Source organism: Priapulus caudatus, unplaced genomic scaffold (genome assembly GCF_000485595.1).
Source record: "Priapulus caudatus unplaced genomic scaffold, Priapulus_caudatus-5.0.1 Scaffold1024, whole genome shotgun sequence".
In the NCBI taxonomy this organism is placed as follows: Eukaryota; Metazoa; Priapulida; class Priapulimorpha; order Priapulimorphida; family Priapulidae; genus Priapulus; species Priapulus caudatus.
In genome coordinates, this window is record NW_014578085.1 from 85,474 (window position 1) to 109,893 (window position 24,420).

The following is a 24,420-nucleotide window of genomic DNA, read 5'->3' on the forward strand; positions in this document are numbered from 1 at the left end:
TAGCGATCAAACAGCACCCTTCCGGTAGCACATTACGCCTATTAGCAGGGTTCGATATATATAACTAGAGTATTCACTCAGTAATTCAAAAAGTTATAGGTACAATGTACTAGTACTGTCAAACCAGTGTTACTGGACACTTCTATAGAGCAGAGTCCTGTTGATAATGGCCACTTGGCATTCCCCTTGAGTAACAGTTATACAGTGAAGCACCTCAACTGAACAGGCCCCTGTATAACGGACACCATTGGGAGTCTCACTTGTGTGAGCTTTATGTACAGGTTTTACTATACTGTAGAACATGTAAATCTATCTGTATTTGCTTTCTTTGCTGCACTGCATACTCGTTTTGATCTACAAGTTTGTTCCACTCTTTGAACATTTTGCAGAAAGGTGCTCCTCGAAACACCCAAGATGACCAAGGAGCAGCGGAGGCAATGGTTTGAGATGGAGGTGGCACAGGAGGATGCCCGGAAACAGGAGGTTCGTATTAGCGTATACTGCGGGAGAGATTACGGGATACCGATGCGGTGAACGCACGTTGGAACGATAACACGCTACGCCTACATCAACCTCGACATTACCTGCATCTACCTACATCTATTTATTCTATCTATCTATCTATCTGTCTGTCTGTCTGTCTGTCTGTCTGTCCGTCCGTCCGTCCGTCCGTCCATCCATCCATCTATTTATGTATGTAACTATCTACATCTACCCGCAGGCGATTCTCAAGCAGCAGGGACTTGCGACGGAGACGCCGGTGGCAGGCTATTACCAGGGAGGCTTTCCCATCGGACCGGACGGCGAACCTCTACACCAGCCGGGCTCCATCCAGCAGTGGGTGACCGCGGAGGGCCAGGCCATCCAGCAGTGGGTCACGCCCGAGGGCCTGACCATACAGCAGTGGGTGACTGCGGACGGCCAGCAGGTGCAGCAGTGGGGCACGCCAGACGGCAACACAGTGCGGCAGTGGACGGCGCCCGACTCGATCCCGCTGCAGCAGTACGTCGCCGCGGACGGTCAGCCGATCGGTCACCCGTTCCGGCAGTACGTCAGCGCCGACGGTCAGGTGACGCTGCAGTACATCGGGCCGGACGGTCAGCCGGTTGAGACTTACGTGGGGCCGGAGGGGCAGACGGTGCAGCAGGAGTTTCTGGGGCCGGACGGACAAGCTCTCCAGCAGTACGTGGGTCCAGACGGGCAGCCGATTCAGCATTACGTTGGACCAGACGGACAGGCATACATGCATGGTATGTAGCCGTACTTTAGTAGCATTAGCATTAGCAGTAGCAGCAACAGCACTAGCAACAGCACTAGCAGCAGCAGCAGCAGTAGCAGTAGTGATTGTGGCAGTGGTGGTCATCGGTATTGGTGCACTTGTGGCATTTTCCTTTGTGACACATGTACAATTTAAGTAAGATAAGTTTTAGCACACTATGGTGTTGGAGTTAATTAAATTTTAGTGTGTTCAGTGTTTCAGTGGTTATGTAGCATTTTCTCTATTCACCTTCACAGTTGATTTGCTTTCTAAAAATTCGTCACATTTCTAGTCTGTTGTTGCTGTTTAGCATCTGTATAGCAAAACGATGCTAAGTTAGTTTTCTTTCCTAGTTGACCCAACGACAGGTCTCCCAGTGAACGTTACAGCACAGCCAACAGTGCCTTCTACACCAGGAGCCGTCATCAACCAACCAGTCCCTATGCAAAACCCAGGTACATGCCTAAACAATACCACACCACTGTGTAGATAGTATAGTCGATCAGCCCGATTTCTGAACGATTCAACTTTGGTTTTATCTATGGCAGGTATCTCTGTATCTTGTCATATATTTTTGCAGAAAAAATGATGTGATACTATGTAGTGTGGATGAACATTATTGCAAACAGGCTGCCTTTGCTTATAGTTCTTGCAGAAGGAAGTACTGGCGCATCACTGGAGCTTCCAACTGCAGTTGCCATCGATCAGAGTGGCCATCCGGCACCAACGTCCGGTGGAAACGTTGTATATCAACAATCCCCTGCTGGCTACCAGGTACGTCCTACTCGCCAAGCATCAATAAACTTCATGCGGATAGCTTTAGAAACTGTTTTCGTCTTGGTTAGCAATATTACTGTTTATAATAATACTGGTAATATTAATAATATTGATTATAATAAATACTATTTCTAGGTTTTACATGGTCCAGCATGTTCACCTTCGTCATACCAATGTTTCCGTTACAGGTGCAGAGTGCTGTGCCCACCCAGGTCGCTGGCTACATAAACCAGCAGGGTCAGTTTGTGCAGGCAGTGCCAACGGCGTCCACCGTTGCCACCCCGACAGCTGCAGTAGCGACCGCAGGCAGTCAGCCCGTACAGCAAACGTTGTATTACACGACACCGCAGGGCCAAGTTGTTTCATTCCAGCAGCCTTCAACAGGCAGCAGTGTTAGTGCCGAACAACAACAGCTGTTGCAAATCTCACAGGTAGGATGATAGCTGTAAATAATACTTAAGTATCATACATAAAGATGTCTTCGCACACAGATTGATTAAAGTCATGAGTAAAATCATACATTTAGAACAGCTACAGGGTTGTAGCATATGTTTTACAGATGTAGTTTTTGGGAGGTATGTTACTATAGGAACTATGTGCTATAGTCCATAACACTATACAGATATATGGGTACAGGGTCGTTATGTAAGAAGTTTGAAGGCGTGTGTAATGCAGATGTCTGCATTGCACGCTTTTGCCCACACGCACGGTATACACTCACACAAACCTTTCACACCTTTATTGACCCTCGTGCAATTCACCATGTTTTAGATTCAGCAGGCACTACAAGTACAACAGACGCTTGCCACACTAACTGGACAACAGGTGACACTAAGATCATCAACTGCACCATCGGACAACGATATCGATCCTCCTCCACCATCTCCTCCTAAGCAGAAACAACCTCCTAAGTTACCGCCCAACTGGAGAACTGCTAAGGATGCAGATGGTCAAGTTTACTATTACCACACTGTCACTAGGTAAGTTCCCAATAATACTTCTCACACGTTATACAGCAATTACTTCTTTATTGGGACAGGTTGGGAATCATGAAAATATCCCGATTAAGTAGTGAATACATAGCAACGTGCATGAGGATTGTTTTTTAAAGACATGTTGTTAAAGCGATGCACCTGTTTATCCGAGGTCGGTAATTCGGGGACCACTGTAGTATCATTACATGCAATTGCTGGTTTGACGTTGTACAGAAATTGCCTTTATGTTAAGCTGCTACTTAGCTCAGTTCAACAAGAATTTAAACATTTGTGCTTTAGGCAAACGCAGTGGGACCCACCTACTTGGGAAGGATCAGAGGCGGATTCGGGCGATGATACACCCACCGTGGACGAGCAGCAGTCTGTGAAACAGAAGAAGCAGCAGCAACAGCAGCAACAACAACAGCAGCAGCAGCAACAGGGCAAGGCTGCAGAAGCGACGACTGCTGCTGCCGACACTTCCAGCGAAACAGCGCGCAGGATCAAGGAGCAGTTTAGAACCAAGGTGACGAAGACGTGGCGAATTGGTCACTTTGTAACTTTGTATTGGTGTACGTTATTATTAGTAATGGTCATCTTGTGATCATGTTTATAGCATTTCTATCGTATTTATCAGCTTTCTTCCTACCTTAATATCGATTTATTTGTGTTTTTCAATGCAGATGTCCAGCCACATTGTGGTGTGCCTGAATCCGTATAGAAAGCCAGATTGTAAGCTTGGCCGGATTACCAACACAGAGGACTTCAAGCATTTGGCAAGAAAGGTATGGGACTGCTAGTCTGCTGCTAGTTACCACATTGTTTTTTCTTTTTCCACACTGTGGAATTGGTTCATAATCTTGCGGTGAAATTCATCTTCTGTTAAAATGTGATTTTGTTTAGGTTATATGACACATCTGCAGCCTATGAAAGTCATTTCAGTAGCCTACATTATGAAAACCTGGGTCAGGGAAATTCGCACATACCGAATTAAAAATTATGACCACCTTACTCGTGATACGAAACAAAAATTCATTCTTCTAAAACAGAATAATAGAAGTAATTTTTAAAAGAAGTGTGGGGTTTCTTCTCAAAAAGTAGCATGCCAAAACTAAAATATGTAATGTATCCAATTATATCATGGAAGTTCATAAAATTTGCTTTGCATTGAAGAATTTTGCGTTACGAACAGTATTTCCGGAACCCATTACGTATGTATATCGGGGTATCACTGTACTGCAAATCTGATGAGCTTAGCACAAATAACCCCACTAGCAGTTTATGGCCAATTCGGTGTTAAGTACATAATTTCTCATGGCTGCTAAGGGCAGGGCTCGAGGCTTTACCCGCAAAAGAGACAGTCCAGGCCTCTGCTTACATGGGATCTCGTCTAGGTTGTCTGGTACAGTACACAATCTATTATCCGAAACCCATGGGACCAGACACGTTTCATAATTCGGAATTTTTCGGATTCCGTAATGGTAGTACAGTACAGATATACATACCGTATATCCTGCAACTAGCCAGTACTAAAACCCAAGTTTTCAAGAGGCCAAGTGCTGTACCAGTACAGTACAATATGTATGAGTAATGCCAAGCACATTAATATTTCTGCAGTGAACGTTGTGCACCCAAACGCGAACTTTGGTGTGCAAACGACCTCCACGAAAAAAACTCTGTTTTCGGAGCTTTTTGGTTTTCAGAATTTTTGATAATAGATTGTGTACTGTAGTAATATATACTAAATAATACTGTATATACTAGTATTATATACTGTATAAATGACTGACAGACGCGAGTGAACAGCCGAGTTGTTGTTGTCTTTGCAGCTGACTCACGCTGTGATGAACAAAGAGCTGAAGCACTGCTACAATGTAGAAGACCTGGAGGTGAACGAGAGCGTCAAGCACAAGGCAAAGGACTTTGTGAAGAAGTACATGAGCAAGTTCAGCGGCCTGTACAAGAAGTCGGCCAATTCTCCCACCTATCAATTCGACTGATCGCCAGCGGGACTGCGATTTGCTCTCCGCGAGCAATGCAGGTATAGATCTCCTGGTCTGTCACGATTGTGTTTAACGAGCTTGGAATCAACGGCAGGTGAACTGCGCTAACGATCGACAATGTTCTAGGATGCTGTTTGCCGTGCACGTTAGCAGTGCCAGACTTTATACGATGGATGGTTCAGGATGAGCGAGTTTCCCTGTAAGAACACGTCCTGATGCCATCGAACAATGTCCAGATTATTCATTTATTACCTGTTCACCCGATATATCATGCTGTCGCTATATATCTTGTAAAATTCAATGTACAGAAGAGACGACTGACACGTGATATAGACGTTGTGAAACTATAGGTGGAGTACAAATTAAATTCCAGGAAGGTCTGGAATACATACATGATAATAGTGCATTAACATTGCATAACATTGTACAGTAGCCATCTTGTCAGAGGTTATATCCGTTATGCATACGTATATCATTTGTTATTGGCCATGATAAATACTGTACTGTAATATAGGGAAGCACAAAATGTCCGTGTAGATGAACTGTTATTACTTCGCGAACGTAGCTTCCTGGTGAAAGTTCATAGTAACTTCCGAATAACTATATTATCATTAGACATCTTGCGTTTTCGTCGAAACGACTGTAAACAAGAGAATATGATCAATGCATGAATTGTTGATGTTACAATTTATTTGTATAAAGCTTATTAAAACATTGATGTGATTGTCGCATGTATTTTCTCGATGAAGCTTCCAACAAATCAAGAGCACTCGTGGTCCCTAGATATTTCTCAGAGGTAAGGAGTACGATGTATATATTTTATCATTGCTGACATACCCGTCTGTATTTTAACTCGTCTAGTACTGTCTACTGCCACTCGTCTTTTTTATGTTAAATCCGATGAGCCCGAGGTTAGACCTGTGTATTCGAACACACGTGAACGGAGTGTATCATAGCAACATTAGTTCAGGAGATTCCACAGGCACGCGCGGAAATACCATATTAAAAACCTTGTTCAATATCTTGATAGGTCCTTGCATAGCACGACTAATCTAATTCATCCAAACAAGTGTTCTGTTGTTATATTACGAATGTGTCGTCATACTACTGTCCCGGGGAGGGGGGGGGCACTCCCTATATATTGTATGGTAGGTATGTACCGCAGGAGGTACCCCCCTTTTCACCTCAAAATTTCCGTTCTGGAGACCCCCCTTTTCACATATTTTCCGTTCCGGAGACCCCCTTCTCACATTCCGTTCTGGAGACCCCCCTTTTCACATATTTTCCGTTCCGGAGACCCCCTTCTCACATTCCGTTCTGGAGACCACCCTTTTCACATATTTTCTGTTCCAGAGACCCCCTTCTCACATATTTCTCGTCCCTGTGGATATGTTCTACTTTTTTCCGCACGTTCCGAAGCCCCCCATTTTGATGTGCTGAGTTAGTACTGGAGACCCCCAATTCCATCTCTCAAGTGGCACATACCTACCCTGTTTTGTAGGGAGTGCCCCCCCCCCCCGGGACTACTGTATTTTGCGGGTTACGGGGTGGCAGTTTTATTTTCAGAAAATATGTGCAAAACTTGCATCCTGTAAACCGCAACATCAAGGAAATGTTTTTGTCAACGGTATGGTATACTCTGCACCTCCCCAGAATAGCTAGCTTACAGAGTATACTAACCCATGCAAATGGTGATGATGGTTTATGCTATGTATTGTAGGGAATTTGATTGATAAAAACGTGGAAAAAACAGGGGTTCGGCCTTACTTAAGGTGAGCCTATACCTGGTAGCACAGAGTGGGAAATTTATATTAACTTCTAAATTTGCATCTAATGCATCATAGCGTCTTGTAAGCCACAAAATACGGTATTTCTTGCAGTAGTTGCATGCAAGTATTGGCATCTCGTTTAGAGCAATTCCAGCCATTGCACATCGTACGATCTGCAGGTTGTGTCAATCTGTCTCCAAATATCTAGGAAGGTCACGCATGTCCATGGGCAGTTGATACATACAGTCACCGGTATTCCATGCTAACTTTTCAGTGTTTTAGATAGAGTGTGCATCACAGGCTACCTCAATTTAGTGTGAGATGCAAGCTGTTTTCAACGTTATGTACTCTACCCCTCCCCCCTATTATTAGCTCTATGGGTGCTGCACACTGCAACGGTGAGCTATGTGTCTTCGTTACATACTTGCTGTATATGTTTCCAGCATATCATAGCACATGTATTCCAGCTGAACGCTCATGTGGCTGCTCTCTTTTACAATGGCCTGTAGAATTACGGTGTTTGATGTTCTAGCTTTTAGATTATGAAATTAATCCCAATGCAACTTTTAAACAGCAATCGTGCAGTGTGTGTAGCGAATTACACATGATGTGTGTGTGTGTGTGTGTGGGAAATGTACACTGGTATGTTATCATGTCTTGCTTTCAGAAGTACTATTATATGTCTTTTGTACAAGATGCGTAATTGTATGTTGCAAATTTGTGTCATTAGATAGTTATTTTGCTTTTGTAAATAAATTTATGCTCGACTGTTTTATTGTGGGTGCACACACCCGCACACGGGGTTTTCTATGTTTATAAATTTAGGCCAAGTCCAGTGTGTGTGAGGTTGTCAAAATGTGTCCAATGTATAAAAATAAAATCCCTTTTGATACATTATATGTATATAAATATGTGTTAAAATAAATGTATGGGAAATGAAATTAACTACATTAAACCACATGTAGATTTATTCGTTCACATGTGATGAAGTAATAATCGTTAATCATTAGAAGCTGCTATCGTTGCTTCACAAACTATATGTACAGTAAAGGTGTCAGTATATACCTACAACGATGCACTTTACCAGAACAAGAACAAATAAATCATTGGTCGATGGTCGATTTTATTGTCGATGTTACTAGAATTTCTAAATATTTCATACATCTCTTTTTTGAACCAATTGCACCAGATCTTGCGTAAAAAACCCTGATCCAGGTAAATAGAGCAATAATAAAATGTGCCTGTAAGTATTCTTCTACTATCCACCATCCATTCAACAACTAAACTGGACTATACAACAACTGCCAGATGTGCTCACTCTAGAATTGTAAACAAACGTCACTTGCATTTTCAGCAACATGCTAGCTCAGACATCTACACTATCCCACTAGTAATTTATATATATCGAGTTTTCCTCCTACCTAGAAATCAATCTTCACAAATTAATGGCCCCATGTCTGTAAACAATTTTATGCACCCAAATTCAACAAAACAGCTTAATAAATGTTAACCTTAATCGACACTTGCTTAACTAAAAACATCAAAATTGACCATCACTAGAAATTTTTATCAGAACGTTGGCACCACCATAGAAAAGATGTAATGCTGGATTGACTGAGAGGTAGTGACCTGCACAACATACTTCATACACAAAGTTTTCCAGCTAAATGCATTCTTTGGAGAACACATTTGAGATAGAATGAATAATCAGAGGGAATATAAACTACTGAAGAGCTTTTTTGCATAATTTAAAGTAATCATCAAAAAACAATAGTATACATCTATGTTAGGTTTCTCAGGCTTTATACAAGCCTGAAATTTACTGATTATGCACGACAGTTCCAAAAGTTATAGCTTTAAACCATGAATCACAAAATAGTACAGAATCAATACAAAAAACGTAAATTTCTGACAATATTGGGTGAAAGCTGGCATATTTTCTGTAGCATCTCTTAACCATACGCCATTCTCATTTACACAGCTGCACATGTACGTGTGGGCCATCGATTGAGCGTGGTGTTCTCTTTGAATTCATGATTTATGCTCACAATTAATTAATAAATAGCTCGTCTAGGCAAGCCGGTATTAAACATTTGTATAAAATGGTTTAGCAATTCTTTGACCACGCCGAGGTTCTCCTATTCTTCATGTGTCAAGACTTGCTCTCAGTAGTCTGCCAAATTCATCTACTTCCTGGGTTGTTGGATAACCTTTGAAGGCTGGTGGGCTGGCCGTGTGTCGTGTGTAGGCATGGGCTTTTCATGCATAGCTTTCACAGCTTCGGGTGGGAAATCTTTGTTACCCTGATAGACATATATGTATATAAATATAAGAAGATATTTGTCATATTCATATTTTTTAATATTATATTTTCCAACAAGTATAACAATTGAAAACCACGTCTTATTTTCAGGTGAAATAAGTAACGTTATGCTCACATATATATGCTGCTGGTATAGATATATATAATGACTGACAAAGATTGTGGATTAACCAACTGAATGAATAGTGAATGGATCTCAACTGATATTTTAACAATGAAGCTTATTCCAAACAGGCTGGTAGTCGTATATTTTGCCTGTCCTGTTAGACAGGTTATTGAATAAAGTTAGCTGTCATGCCTCCCATTTTACTAGTCCTGGGCAGCCATTAGCAACTTAATTAAAACCAAGACATGATTGTTAGCTTTTATCATTATTTGTTCCATAGTTTGTGCTCTCTAGTTAATTGTTACCATTGTTAATGCATTCTCAGTATACACATTTTGATGAGGTACCTGTAGTACAATAGCTTTACCTCAGTCAATATAATCAAATCCATTAACACAACACTAGAGACTCACCCTAGACATTGCCCCAGCCACTACAACTGTCTGTGCCTTTGGTGGGCTGTAAAAAGTGCATATAGGTTTAGAATAAACAATGATAAAAAAAATGTGTAAAAACTAGTCAGATACACTTCTCACCATTATTATGAGTAGCTATACCATTGTATTGTTTACATATTAAATTTAAATACCACAATTTCTACTGCAAGTGTATTTACTAATTACATATATTTTATTTTTATATTTATATTTACTATTACGTAGCCCATTGTAAAAATAGGCTTACAATAATAAATCATATACCACTTATGATTTATTATTGTTGTTACTTACTTTCCAATGGGTTGACTTATAAAATTAAAATGTTTCCTCAATCTTCAGTGCAACACATTACTAACGTAACATTGGTCAGAAATGTTATTACATTTACTTTAACAATTCCAAGCCAAGATGGCAGTTTTTTTTAGTCAATTCACATTTAATTGTCAAATGAGCAACCATCTCATCCCAAAATGCCCAGATATGGAAATGGCTGCATTTCATTTGAAACCCTGTTTCTGCAGAAATAGGGGCCAAAGCTAAGGGCATTGGGGCATATTTCTGCTTAAATGCAGTTTGGAACGAAACACAGTCATCACTATATCTGGCGATTTTCATGGTACACCTAAAAGCCAGTGGTTATGGGACATTAGGTCTGAGGCACAATAGAAAACCACATTACAGGTCACCAGAATTAGTTGTTGTAAACATTGCTAGATTTTCACTCTGACATGATCCTTGAAGTGGATATAATGACCTTTTGGATAAAATTATATTTTTCAATTATAGTGTAGAACCGTTTTGTTTTTAGGATTGAGCAAACAGGTTAGTTACACAAGTTAAACCACTGTGGTAAAATGTAATCATAGTAAAAAATTCTTCCCGAGTTAATTACTCAGGGCACTGCTTTACAGGAAAAGATTTTACTGAATTTACTTTCGATTTTACTTAGTGAATTTATGGTATATAATACATCTAAAATGACAAGTTACATCAGTGACCGTGACAATTCACTTTTGTTCTACCTTGGCTCTGGAAACTCTTCTTTATCTTCTTCCGACATTTTTTCAGTTTTTTTCACCGATTCTTGGGGAGTTTTATGTTGGGTAATCCTCATACCTCCGGCCTTAACTGCCAACAGAATACATAACATTAAATTAATCAATCACTGATATCGTAACAACCATTTGTTTCCTGATTGCATAAGTAATGTGGATAACATGTGATTTAAACAAATTTCACAATTCTGTACTGAACAAACATATAATATTAATAATGACTTATAACTTGTTTTATCATAGAAAAGAACTGTTAACGATCGCTCGGTTGTGTCCCAGATGTGTAAACATCACTGTGGCGCTACTTTCGTAATACTCTCGTTTAGCATCTAAGCATTTTGCTGCAAGAACATGCCGTTTTAACGCACACATTTGAAAAACACACACACACACACACACATATATATAATTATACAATCGCTATATCATCAAAATAGCCAGGGCTCACTCAGTAAAGTATGTGGTATACACCACTGTCACTGGAAAAACAAATCTTACCAAATGAATTTTAAACATCTTAAATTGTGTAAAAAAAAATTACTCAATTTTATTGTCGTCCCATGTTTTTGTGGACAAATGTGCAAACCATATGTGATACTGATTGGACACCCGTAGATTAAAATTCGGTGTTATTTTTCAACATTTAATAAATGCAATTGATTGCAAATGTTAATCTATGTCATCGTTTCATTTCTGATATGACTTAGTGCACAGAAGTCTAATAGTTATATTAATAAGAACACTACATTTTCTGAAGTGTTTGACAGTGATTGCTGTTTCAATTAAAGTGTTTTACATTGACCTAGTGTACTTCTCAAGTTCTCATTGAAATGAGGGCACCTAGAGGAAAGTGGTAAAAATCGCAGTGCTTGCGTTAAAGGCATACTAGGCCCATTGATTATGCAATGTTGACGAATGCTAGAGTAACTGGCACCTTGTGTAGTTAATAAGTACATAACCTTACATCAAAACGCATATTAGTTTGTCCAATATCACTGCTGGTTACTAAGAAATGTCCAATATCACTGCTGGTTACTAAGAAATGTCCAATTGAAATCCGCAGTCCAAGAAATCAGTTGTTTACAGTTTCAAACCGCTGCCGGCGAAGTGGGTGTGATACAGATTTATAGTGCACTGGACATTTTCGCACGCACGCTCGGCCGTACGCAATGCTATCATCAGTGATTTCGTAAACACGGACGCTCGTGATAAGGAGCTTTTTGTGAGGGCTGTTCATGTGCGTCCGTGATTAGTACGTGTGTTTTACTCCATTTCCATGTTTAGTCCGTGGCCGTGGTTACACCGCTAGAGACTGCACATTTCCGCTTCAAAATTTGCCAAATTTCGTTTCGGAGATTACTAAATTCCACTTCAATTCCGTTTCAGCAAATTTCTACATTTTAATTCAGAAATAATTAAAATTAGGAGAAAACACTGATGAATGCCTGTTTTTTGTGTTTGTAATTTTTTTTTGGATCTGTCATTTTTTTTTGGAGGGCTAAAGTGATGAATGTAAGATAAGTTTTCATAATCATTTTGTGTGTGTTGGGAGTGATTTGAGCTGTTTTAAACTGTTTAACTGTTTTAAAGGTTATTTTTGTGTTTTGGGAGGTTATTTTTGGTGAAACTGGTGATTCCGTTTCAGAGGGGGTGATTCCGTGATTTCCGTCCATTTTCCGTTTTCATGGAAATGTGGAGATTTCGGGGGTCTGTAACTCACAGGAGCAGTAGACTAGAGCAGGAGGGATAGATTGAACTCACAGTATAGATGGAATAACCATATATTGACTAAAGAGAGGATAAAATATAGGCAGCACATAGGGGATCGATCAACACCTGGGCGCAGCCATCTTGGATCATACTATCACTACTACTACTATGGTCGGGGAAAACAAGGAGTGTTTACGCGAAAAGCGATAAATATAATATAATAATCAACTCGGTTATGTACTAGTGGTCAGCATAATATATGAAGAGATTTGAATAGAATGAATACTCTAAGTTGTCGAAGAGAGAAATATTTACTTAGAAACGAGTTACATACGATGATGCAATCATCGTACCAGCCACGGGTTGCGTCAGCAGGTGAAAGCGATTGCACCAGCGAACGAAATCTGCATGTTTTGACAACGCGTGCAAAACAACGGCATGGAGGGGGCGGGGCCAGCTAGGTATATAAGGCACACCGAACCGAGCAGCGTTAGCGTTATTTTTCAGGTCTAGGTAGGAAGAAGAAGAAGAAGAAGAAGCAGAGGACGAAGAGAAGGGAGAAAACCGTTTAGGTCTCGAGGAGAGAGATAACAGAGGGAGTAGAAGGCTAGGTTTTCAGGTAGGTGAAAACCGGAGAACAACGGGAAAGGGGAACAAAACGGAGGAGAAGAACGGGATTTCAGTTAGGTAGAGCCAGGAGCGACTACGAGGGAAACACCCGTAGAGGCTGCCTAGGTCTACGCGAAGCGAGGACGAACGTGAGAGAGGAAGACGAAGCCGGCAATATACGAATGCAGGGGAATTATTTGTAAACTAGTAGGAAGCAATAAAACTATAACCGTACAGTTAACTGAATCTAACTGTGTTCTGTTCCACTAGTACTACCTGTTATTTGCTACGGGCATCCCCGTCCTGCCTAATATAACGGCAGGAGCAAACACTGAATCCAAACAACTAGGACACGCGTTAACTGTGTAACGCCTGTCGTACCGTAGTCGGCTACTCCTAGGGCCACTACAGAAATGTGCAGTCTCTACACCGCTGACACCTCCATTTCATCTAGCGTCCAAACCATATACGGGCCGCACAAACGTTTACGTCATCGGCGACTCATCGCTCGACTCCTGAATGACATTTACAGCAACTAAATGAATATCAACAACCGGTTGTTCACATCATTGTTACAATCAAGTATTGCTTGTAATGTAACCAGCAGTGATATTGAACAAACTAATACGCGTTAGGCTATAAGTATAAGGTTATGTACTTATTAACTACACAACTTCACAACTTCACAAGGTGCCAGTTAGGGTACTTTACTTAGGGTACTTTAGCATTCGTCAACATTGCATAGTAATCAATGGGCCTATAGTCTTTAAGAGGGTATCAACTCGGGATGTCTAGAGGTAATACGGAAGGTCAAGGTTCCCGTATTCACCTCCAACAATTATGTGATGTCTGATGTCAACACCACGCCCACAGGGGGGTAAGTTGAGTTACTAACAGTAACAGTAACACTTATCTGTGTCGGCATTATTGATTTACTATACTAGAACGAAACAAATTGCTAAGCGCCATGCTGCATGCATACCCGCAGGAGGATGACCAGCCTTAAGATCAATAGCATCTCCAGCTTCATCAGCCATTGCGATTCCGATTACGTGGTAACTGTAAAACTACAGTAGGACTACAAGAACAAACGCGAAATGCTTGGAGATGCAACGTGTAACTTTCTGACAGCTGTGGAAGCATGGAAACGTCATCACTTTGCGTGTATTTACGGCCCAGGGTCTCGTGGTCGTAGACTGGCCCATGTCTCTTCAGTCTTTAAACTCTAGGTTCGAGCTGTTACTCATATCACATATGTATCTCAGAGACGCTGTACAAGTCTATACTAGTAACATTCCCCTTCGTTAATAAAACTAATATGTACGATTAAATATTCAAAATTAGTTACATTTTGAATATTTCCGATTATATTTCAATCTATATTTATTTGATCAATCAAATTTATTTTAATAATGACGAAAATGGTTTATTTGCGCGGGAGTAAGACTGACTCCGGAAGTCGTTTCTCGTGTTAAATTACCTGTGAACGGCAAGGCGATATCAGCTATGATGCAGTTCCTTGGGATTCCGCGGCAGTTTCATTTCGCCATGTTCGCTAGCGGAGCGGAGCTAAGCGGAAAAAGGTAGTCTGTTTTTGAATGTTGCAATGTTGTAAATACTAAAATATCCACTCTGCGACGCGTCGTGTGGTCCCGAGCTATGATTATCGCTATTCGTTGCTTCACATGTGGAAAGAAGTGAAGTGGTAACCGTAACATGTGGTAACAAGTGAAGTGGGAGCATTGGTTTGTTTCAGGCAGAAGCCTTCTGTCAAGTTCTGAGAAGGTACCCGGTAGGCTAAGCCCTACAACAAACTACATTTAACTAGATATACAGTATGCACGGTGGGCGACACCTGGAACGTCTCAATAAAAAAAACAATGGTAAATAAACACGAACTGTTTTTACTACCAAAGTCTTAATGTTTCTCTACTCTATTTCGCCTGTTATTGCCGATAAATAGTAAAATACCTGTAAATGCCGGTCAAATGCTCGTCTGCAACACACAAGTAGTAAAGTACACCGCACGCCCTGTGCAGGCTTTCAGATTTGAAAAGTACAGGAGGACTACCAATGACTCGCCTAGGACACCATAGGGGGTATTTTCACGCTACATAATCACACCCTTAAAAAAGAGGCATGATGGAGAGCTCCACTAAAAATCACACCCTTAAAAGGGATGATGGAGAGCTTCTTGAGGACTCTCCATCATGCCTCTTAATTGGGTGTGATGATGGAATCATGACCAATCCTCAGTCTAGAGTGAAATCCAAAACGAAAATTGGGATGTCATGTCAATCCACTGATTATCATTCATCTTCACCTTCATTCATTCAATGGCTTCGTCATGATTACATTCTTTTCATCCAACAACCCAACACTAGCACACAGATTAATAAAAGAGTTGATCGGATGTAAAAATAAACTTGTTTTATTTATTCTGATCTTCATCCTTAGAGACTCTAATCCATGTACCTGCATATTTCAGCACGAAATATCATCACAATCCATCAACAAACTAGCCAAATTACTTGTACGTAGTAGCCACGTATGTAGCCCCTCCAGCCCTACGACTGTTTCACGTCGGCAGAAAACCACTTCTCGCCACGTATAGTGGAAAACGAGCAGGTAACTTGTGGCTACCGTGTAGGTACCTGTATTTGGATGCTGTTGTCTAGTTGTATAAACCAGAGGGTAGTAACCTGTACCTCTGTCATACGTTCAATTACTTACACACCACAAATTGTCATACGTTCAGTTACTAATTACACACCACAAATTGTTGTGTGTCGCTAACTTTTGTAATAATTGTGACAGGTGGCATTGCCAGTATTAAGAGAATTTTTGGTGCGCGATATTTCAACTACTTTTATGAGGTGCGATGATGCACCCGCCAGGGCACAATTTTGGGTGCGCGGTGGAGCGCAAATGAAAGCCTGCCCTGTGCACAAACAACATGAATAAGAGAGAATGGTAGTAAATACATTTTGTGTTTATTTACCATTATTTTTTATTGAGACGTTCCAAGTGCCCGTACCGTGGGCACGGTAGTCGGTAGATACAATAAATGTAACCATCATGATATTCTCATGTGGACATCCTCTAATTTTCAAGGCATCATGGCAAGTACTGAGAGCAGTTATGGCTCAAGCTGTCGCTGCAATGATGAAATTCGAACCCTACATATCTGGTATGAGTGGAAATCCTTTTCATTGGGTTACAGAAGCATATTTATTATATGCACAATGGGATATTGGTTGGCCACACCTGAAAGTTCTTGCAGTTACGCGATTAAAGCAATTATTTAATTTGGGTAAATTTTAAAATGAACTTCGTGATGAACAAACAAAAATAGAGCTTATCCTAGCATTTTTCACTACAAATCTGTTTGCAGAGGTAGTAGGCGAGAGGAAACACAGAGCAAGCAAGTACACCACTGCATGACATTGAAGCAAATACAACACATGACAATTACTGATACATCAGTGGAGCAGAATGGGTATAGGCTTAGAGCCAGAGGGAAGATCACAGGTGCAGCTTTTCTCTCAGAATCAAGATGATGATTGGTCTGAGGACTGCAGTGATGATGACATGTACAAACCAGATGGATCCTTAACGGGTGACTGGCACCCTGACCCCAAGGAAATGTACGGCTTGTATGTGAGAATTGAATCGAACCCCGTCTTGCAACTGCAGTGGGAAAACCCTGGCAGGTAGGTGGGGTAGGGCCTAGAGTTAAACGTGTAACTGCTGCTTGCACCACCTTTTTTCCAATGTAATACGATGCTGTACTAGTCCAGCCAGTTGGATATTTTTATGTCACACATACTGTCTAGTTTAGTGTGTTTGTATATATACTATTGATGTATATTAATCTTGTTACAGTTAGCTTCCCCAGTTGGTGAAGGCTGTTTCTGATGCAGTTGGCATTAGTTTTGAGTGCAATTTAATCCTTTATGAGAACATTAGAGAAGCTACAAAAATGTATAGGTTTAATCAACAGTTTAAATATAAATAATACCATTTAATGAATATTTGCCTTTTCCACATTTATCTATCATATGTTGGTGAGTGATGTTCCTACTTTCATTTTCCATATCCATTGTAATGATTATTTCTGTTTGCAGGAGACCACCTACACCAGAGATTGACCCTAATTATTGTGACACTATACGTACTGAATATGAAAATTCCAATGAGGAGGAGTAAGTATATATGTAATGTACAAGTAATATGTCAAAGACATGTTCTAACTCATGTAAACTATCAAAAATCGACCTGCTTTGTAAATGCGTGTCACTCATGAATAACATTTATTGTTATAATACATAGAATTGAGGAGCCAACTGAATTTGACTTTGATGACGAGAGTGGGTCTGACACGTCTGTTGTAGTTGCACCAAAGTGGATACCCGGTAGGTCAATTCAGAAATAAAAGTACATTTGGCACTGATAGCAAGGAACCTGATTGTTATAAACATGAGTTATAGTTTTTTCATAGCCTTCAACGAATGTACGTACAATCAATCCACACCTAGTAATGCAAGCACGGAACTTGTTCCCCAATGTTTGATGCTAATGGAAACGTAGACGGTACACTATCCTGGTTTGTAATAACGTACCGGTATTATTAGAAATATGGCTATTACTGAAAATGTGATTATGCATTTACTTATTCGAACTGGTCTAATGATGTCATATTCACCGTTCTTGCACATCCCAATATAAACAATCTTGTACCAGTATTTAGTGTATATCTCTGCCACAAGATGGCACTGTCGTCATCTGATGCCACGTGCGTGTTCGCAGACGGTGCGAGGCTGTCGCGCCGCACCCCGAAGAGAGTTGCGAATCTCCAGCATGTGATGAAGGACATGGCCCGTCACAGACGCCTGCAGCAGCAGCTCCTGCAGAACCCAGAGCAGACGAACGAGTGTAGTGCAGAATTAAGTTAGTGATCAATGCAAAGAGCAACATGCCTGTACTGATGGCATTCATGAAGGCCACAGGAATAAAAACAGAAGGGTCAGCACGTAGATAATCATCAGGGGTAAATAATGACACACTATTGTCATTATTATAACTCCTGATCATGATATCGTATATATGCATGTATGTATTATAGGAATCGCATGTATTATCGGTTATTCTGTGGATCAGCATTTGGATCAGACCCAGCTAGGACAGCAAGCCCAATATTAAAGTTAAAGGAACAAATCTGACATTTAGGTGCTTTAACACTCAGTCTGGCATATACGGGCGCTGTGTGTATATGTAAATTCTATCGTACTATTACTGCAAAACCATTTATCTGTGTGTGCTTGGGCAAAGTGCTGCCATGTATATTACCATATTCCGTTGGCTGACCGTTAACGAAAGGGTGTGCAAGCAATATTAATCACTGTTGCAGAGGATTCTGAGCCAAACTAGGAGTGCCCGAGAGCACCTAAATGCCATACATTGTACCTTTAAATGTTTCATTTTCAAAGCCAACAGGTATGGCAGAATAGTTGCTATATTTCCCATGGCCCATATTTGAATGCTATAAGAAAAGCTTGATACGTCTTAGTTTCTTTGTATTGTTTCGTTTGTTGAACAGATGTTTAGTTATTTACTTTAACAATTAATTATGGCATTGTTGGATTAAAGAGTCTGATAATAATATCAGAGAGCCTCATGTGTTAATGTTACCTCATTTACAATTATCTCCTTGGATTCAATCTACTTGATAGCAGTATATACTTGCTGAAAGTATATAAGATGTATAATTTAGCGCGAACGTTATCGTGACCTATGAACATGTTTTACCTGTATAGTGACAAATATTAGCAATATTTTACAATAATTGGATATTTAATAAATGTATTATTTCAGAATAAATCTAGCAACATCATGTGTCTGTTTTCTGTTTGATCAAGTTGTGATTGTAATGTACCATCGCTCTGCTCCTAAAAGATTGACTATCCTGTGATTGTCAGGCCTTTGTAAGTTTGTAGAGATGTATCGTGTATGCTATGATTGCTGGGGCACACTGCTGTTCCTTTCGTATATCACGGTGGCGTAGCCTAGGGGGGGCACAAGGGGCGCATGGCCCCCCTGTTTGATTGGCAAAACAAAAAAAACAAAAATTTTTCCATTGCCTCCTCACAGACGTGCTTCACCAGGACTGGCCACAATGTCTGTTATGTCTGCATGTGCTGAACGAACATTCTCTAAAATGAGCATTTGTCAAGTCCTAAACCTTCCGTTTCTAAGCAATGACAGCCAGGCCACGATTCTTCTGCTCTCATTCTTTTTTTTCGTTGAACAGGAGTTAGTGATGACATTAATGTCAAGCTGAAATACCTGCAAAATGTTCTGCTGCATAATCGCCGAGGACGACTTTGACTTTGGATTTTGCAGATTTCTGCATGCAAGACAAAAACATGACTAAAAAAGGAGAGTAATTCTTCTTATGCTGCAGATTTGTGTTGTTGCAAGTTGGCTTTGATTGAATTTATGGTTCTGAACTCTATGACAGAGAGCAAGAAATGGAAATGCTTTGTGAATAAACTTTGATATATGAACTTATAGACGGCCATTTTGGCAGAAACCTCGTTTTATTTCAAATGCCCGATTTCACACTAATTTACGTCACATGTTCTCTATCAGGGCGAGGCAAAATCATTCTTATTCATGGTAACATTTCCTTTTTATTTTAATAGACGCGGCTCATTTGTGGCAGCACCTTGTTTTTATTTGAATCAAATTCAATATGGTTTGTTAGTTCTTCATCAGAGAACAGCAAAAACCAGTTTTTATAACGAACAAAATGTTAAATGTGATCTTTAACGCTATTGTATTTCTAAACGACGTAAATCTTTTGATAATTTAAATAAATTGCATGTTATTCTGTGCAGTTTCCAAACGACATCTCCTGTTTTTTTCCCGTAGATCTTTATTTCCGATTTCATTCAATCTGTGCTTACTTTTTCAAGAAAATAATTCACTTTTAACTTTTATATGAGGAACTTGAACCAGTTATGACGGATAAATGCACCTGGCATGGTAGCTGACTAAGCACACAAATCAAACTCTTCAATATTCCGTCCAGGCTTGAATGAGGACATAGGTGTAAGCTTAAGGGGGGGCCACAGGAGTCATGCACCCCCTCTTGATCGGAGAGTCAAAATTAAGAGAGAAGGGCCCTTAATGGATTGGTCATACCTATTACCGTATACCTAATCATGCAAAATGAATGCGCAAAAAGCCGATTTTGATGGCCACTATTTCAAAATTACCCTAACTGTGGGAGGGGAAACCGCTCCCCCGTTGAGAAAGTTGCTTCATCGCTGTCTTTGGTCCGCTTAAGCTCTTTTCTTCCTCCCGAAAAAACACTGGCTTCGTCACCATTTTCCACCTGGTCTAGCTAAGGGTCCACGCATCTGGTCGTGTCGTGTACCTCATCAGAGGCCTTTCCGGCGCAACCAGCGCCAGGGGCCATCGTCCCACGTGTGATCGATCGGAGGGAAAAATAAAAGCGAGGGAGGGGGGTTATAGGGATTAGAATATGCTCACTTCGTCATATAAGTTAGCCCTAATTACTGAGATTTTATTGTGCAGAAATGCATCTTTCATGCACGAAGTTTCGAAGAAGTCTTACTAACCGTGGGAGGGGGATACCCCCCACAGCCTACCGCCCTTCGGATCGCTTCGTCCATGGTCCTCCTTGGCCCCGCTGAGTTCCAATTGCTGGACTACGACCAACTGTCAGACCGCATGAAGTGTTGCAATAATTTGGCGTGATGTTAACTCTCGTTGATCTTGGCAGTCCTTGTAGTATGTATGCCTAACTTAAGGTGTAGAGGGAGAGAGATAGAGAGGGAAGCAAGAGAGAGAGAGAGAGAGGATGAGAGAGAAGAGAGAGAGAGAGAGAGAGAGAGAGAGAGAGAAGAGAGAGGACGAGTGAGAAGATAAGAGAGAGGAGAGAGAGAGAGAGAGAGGTGGAGAGGAGAGCAGAGAGAGAGATGATAGAGAGTAGAGAGGAGAGAGAGGAGAGCGAGGCGAGAAGAGAGAAGGAGAGAAGAGAGAGAGAGCGAGAGAGAGAGAGGTGGGAGAGGGAGAGAAGAGAGAGATTAGAGAGGGAGCAAGAGAGAGAGAATAGAGATGAGGGAGAGAGAGAGGAGAGATGAGCGCAGAGAGAGAGGTGGGAGGCAGGAGAGAGGAGAAAGAGAGCAAGAGAGGAGAGAGAGCAGAGAGGAGAAGAGGAGAGATAGAGATAGAGAGGAGAGAGAGAGAGAGAGAGAGAGAGAGGAGGTGGGAAGGAGAGAGAGAGAGAGAGGCACGAAGGAGAGAGAGAGAGAAGATTGAGAGAGAGAGAGAGAGGAGAGAGAGAATGAGAGAGAGGGAGAGCGGAGAGAGAGAGAGGTGGGGCCGGAGAGAGCAGAGAGAGAGCAAGAGAGAGAGTATGAGATGATGAGAGAGCGAGGAGAGAGGAGAGAGAGAGAGAGGAGAGAGAGAGAAGAGAGGGAAGAGAGCGAGAGAGAGGGAGGGAGGTGGGAGGGAAAGAGAGAGAGAGAGCAAGAGAGAATGCGATAGAGATAGAGAGAGAGAGAGAGAGAGAGTAGAGAGAGAGAGAGAGAGAGGAGGGAGAGCGAGAGAGAGAGCAGGTGGGAGGGAGAGAGAGTAGAGAGAGTAAGACAGAGAGATGAGAGGAGAGAAGGAGAGAGAGCCAAGAGAGAGAGAGAGATTAGAGATAGAGAAGAAGGAGAGGAGGAAGAGAGAGAGAGAGAGAGTAGAGAGAGAGAGAGCGAGCAGAGAGAGAGAGAGAGAGAGAGGAGAGAGAGAGGGGATAGCGGAGAGGGGTGGGAGGGAGAGAGAGAAAGCAGAGCAACAGAGGAGAGTTAGAGATAGAGAGAGAGAGGAGAGAGAGAGAGAGATTCGAGAGAGTAAAAGCGCGCGAAGCAGAGCAGAGAGCAAGAGAGAGTAGAACGAGAGAGAGAGAGCGGGGGAGGGGGGTGGCGGACGATGGGATCAATATCGTAAGCTAGGCTGCCGCCCATCGTCCGCTATTGTCTGAGTCAGTGAGGTGCTGAGCAGCCGTCTGTAAACTCTATCACTAGTGACACGCACTGAGCCGTGTCTGCATCTCTGCACCTCGCACGACGTGATCTCTATCACAACGTTGCTATGCTGTTGTGCAGTCGCGTTTACACTGACGACTTGCGAGTTGGCGCGACTCCATCGAGCGGTCAGCGTCGGACCGCGAACGTAACGCGTGGGCGTTGCGATATAGGGTTAGGGGTATTAATTATATATATATATTATATATAGGCGGGTATCGGGATATATATAGTATATATATAGGGTTAGGGTATATATATATATATAGTAGATATATATTAATAGGGTTTAAGGGTAATATATATATATAATATAATATATGGGTTAGGGTATATATATATTATATATATATATATTATCAGATTTAGGGTTGGGTATGATAATATATATATGTATATAGCCCTAACCCTATATATATCATATATTAATACTATCCCTACACGCAAGTGTGTGGTGGTAGGGGTTAGGGTAGGGTGTAGGGTGAAGGTTGTATATATATATATCCTAACCATATATATGATATATTAGGGAGGTATATATATATATATAGGGTACGGGTATATATATATATACGCCTCACCCTAACCCCTACCTAACCCTAACCCCCTATCCCCTAAGCAGCACACCACGCACGTACACGCGTGGCGTGCAGTGTAGCACGCGTGCGTGCACGTAGCACCATGCGTGCACATACGCGCGTGCGCGTGCACGGTACACGCCTCGTGCGCGTACAGACCATGCGTTGCGCATACACGCGTGCGTGCACGTACCGCATGCGCGTACACGCATGCGCGCGCGTACACGCGGGGTGGGGGGGGGGGGGGGTTGGTTGGGGGGGCGTGCCATACAGCGCGTGCGGTGGCACATACAGCGCGTACCGCGCCCTACACGACGTATGCTCGCAATACACATGCAGCGCATGCGGTCATGTGCATCTGTGCACGGCGCAGATAACTCACTGCCACTATTGTAGCGCGGGCCGCAGGTACACGCCCGCGTGTATGTAGCACGCATGCGCGCGTGCATCATAGGAGCTCGGCTGCACCGATCTGGACAAGACCCAAATGCTCGTCGTGGCAACACCGGCATTCCGATCCTGTGACGTGCACGAGTCTTTGCGCCCTGTGAGTGCGGTAAGCCTCGGCTTTTATGCATCATAGAGTTCGTGTTAGCTCCCTCCTTGGCCTGACCCGCAGAGTTGTTATTATACATCATCTGTGAGTTCTGTCTGTACGGAGGGGCGGCATGTGCTCTATCGTGTCATCGTTATTGTGTATTGTTGTCAGTTGTTGTTGTTTTGTTTGTTCTTTGGCGGTTCTCTGTTTGGCGGCGGCGAACGGAGAGGAGAAGCAGGGAGACGCTGAAGTAATGTTGGGGATGCGGATGCGGATCAGCGCAGTGGGATTTAGAGATGGGTGGCGGCCGCATGATTAATGTTGGTGATTACGGGTTGCAGTAACTCTCTTGCCTCGAGTCGTGTTTCTCTCTAGACAGTTTTGTGTACGCCGGGGTGTACTGGTCCTTATACATGTTCGCATGATTGTTATACAATTGTTATCACGGGTCATTGTTATAGCCAATGGTTATCGACGATTCTTATACTGAGTGTTACTCGGACAATTCTTCACATGGGCACCACGATTGTTATACAATGTACGTTAAACACTCAGAATGCACCTGGCGTGCTAAGGGGGCACAAGGGGCCGATGGCCCCCCCGACTGTTGATGCAAACAAAACAAACCAAAAAATTTTCGCCTTGCTCTGCACTGCGTCTTCACAGGACTGGCCGACAATGTCCTGTTAGCTTCTGGCATCTGCTGAACGAACCATTCTCTAAATGAGCATTGTCAAGTCAAACTTCGTTCTTACAATGACGCAGCCACGATTCTCTGCTCTCATTCTCCTTTTCGTTGAAGCAGGAGTTAGTGAATGACAGTTTATGTCAACGAATCTCCTCAGTATCCGAAACATCGACGAAAACTTGGACTTTGGATTTGGAGATTTCTGCAGCAGAACAAAAACATGAACTAACAGAAAGGGATGAATTCTTCTTTGCCAGATTGTGTGTTGTCAGTGTGGCCTTTGATTGAATTTTGTCTGGTTGCTGATCTTATTGACAGAAACAAGACATTGGAAATGCTTTGTGGAATAGACTTTGATATATTGCGAGACTTATAGAGCGGCCATTATTGGCAGAAACCTCGGTTTTGTATTTCAAAATCGATTTCAACACTATTGTTATAGTAACTGTTCTCTATCAGAGGGAGGCAAAAACAATTCTTTTCATGGAATT

General features: G+C 41.9%; 3 protein-coding genes across 14 annotated transcripts in view; 2 read left to right on the forward strand and 1 right to left on the reverse strand.

The window, feature by feature from the left end:
• The window catches only part of LOC106815018, a 37,129-nt gene extending 29,393 nt beyond the window's left edge, over positions 1-7,736 (forward strand). For all 5 annotated transcript variants that reach the window (XM_014819429.1, XM_014819432.1, XM_014819431.1 and 2 more), the window contains 9 exons: positions 390-483; positions 722-1,250; positions 1,612-1,713; positions 1,905-2,032; positions 2,224-2,466; positions 2,807-3,015; positions 3,310-3,535; positions 3,693-3,794; positions 4,839-7,736. In XM_014819429.1, the coding sequence (XP_014674915.1) occupies positions 390-483; positions 722-1,250; positions 1,612-1,713; positions 1,905-2,032; positions 2,224-2,466; positions 2,807-3,015; positions 3,310-3,535; positions 3,693-3,794; positions 4,839-5,009 (1,804 nt within the window). In that variant the 3' untranslated portion in view covers positions 5,010-7,736. The remainder of the gene's footprint in view (positions 1-389; positions 484-721; positions 1,251-1,611; positions 1,714-1,904; positions 2,033-2,223; positions 2,467-2,806; positions 3,016-3,309; positions 3,536-3,692; positions 3,795-4,838) is intronic.
• A 148-nt stretch (positions 7,737-7,884) lies between these two features.
• LOC106815021 (death-associated protein 1-like) lies at positions 7,885-14,220 on the reverse strand. Its single transcript, XM_014819443.1, has 4 exons — positions 14,007-14,220; positions 10,673-10,778; positions 9,624-9,669; positions 7,885-9,084 (listed from the first exon to the last, which is right to left on the reverse strand). The coding sequence occupies exons 1-4, from the start codon at positions 14,059-14,061 to the stop codon at positions 8,968-8,970; spliced, it is 324 nt and encodes a 107-aa protein (XP_014674929.1). The 5' UTR covers positions 14,062-14,220; the 3' UTR covers positions 7,885-8,967.
• A 299-nt stretch (positions 14,221-14,519) lies between these two features.
• On the forward strand, positions 14,520-18,917 carry LOC106815020 (PAXIP1-associated glutamate-rich protein 1-like). Of its 8 annotated transcripts, none has more exons than XM_014819436.1 (6): positions 14,520-14,809; positions 16,139-16,214; positions 16,419-16,737; positions 17,152-17,229; positions 17,357-17,439; positions 17,834-18,917. In XM_014819436.1, exons 3-6 carry the CDS (start codon positions 16,520-16,522, stop codon positions 17,977-17,979), a joined length of 525 nt encoding a protein of 174 aa, XP_014674922.1. In that variant the 5' UTR covers positions 14,520-14,809; positions 16,139-16,214; positions 16,419-16,519; the 3' UTR covers positions 17,980-18,917. The 8 variants fall into 8 exon arrangements, with proteins under 8 accessions (XP_014674922.1, XP_014674923.1, XP_014674926.1 ...); XM_014819435.1 differs by having other exon boundaries at positions 14,530-14,607; XM_014819441.1 differs by having other exon boundaries at positions 14,530-14,607; positions 16,574-16,737.
• The last annotated feature ends 5,503 nt before the right edge of the window (positions 18,918-24,420 follow it).

Excerpts from the sequence above, each read along its gene's own strand:
- LOC106815021 (XM_014819443.1), bottom strand. The coding sequence starts at position 14,061 with ATGGCTGATGAAGCTGGAGATGCTATTGATCTTAAGGCTGGTCATCCT. Across the intron at positions 10,779-14,006 it reads GGCTGGTCATCCTCCTGCGG|TTAAGGCCGGAGGTATGAGG; the intron begins GTATGCATGCAG and ends TTCTGTTGGCAG. Across the intron at positions 9,670-10,672 it reads GAAGAGTTTCCAGAGCCAAG|CCCACCAAAGGCACAGACAG; the intron begins GTAGAACAAAAG and ends CACTTTTTACAG.
- LOC106815020 (XM_014819436.1), top strand. The coding sequence starts at position 16,520 with ATGGGTATAGGCTTAGAGCCAGAGGGAAGATCACAGGTGCAGCTTTTC. Across the intron at positions 16,738-17,151 it reads CAGTGGGAAAACCCTGGCAG|GAGACCACCTACACCAGAGA; the intron begins GTAGGTGGGGTA and ends TTCTGTTTGCAG. Across the intron at positions 17,230-17,356 it reads GAAAATTCCAATGAGGAGGA|AATTGAGGAGCCAACTGAAT; the intron begins GTAAGTATATAT and ends TATAATACATAG.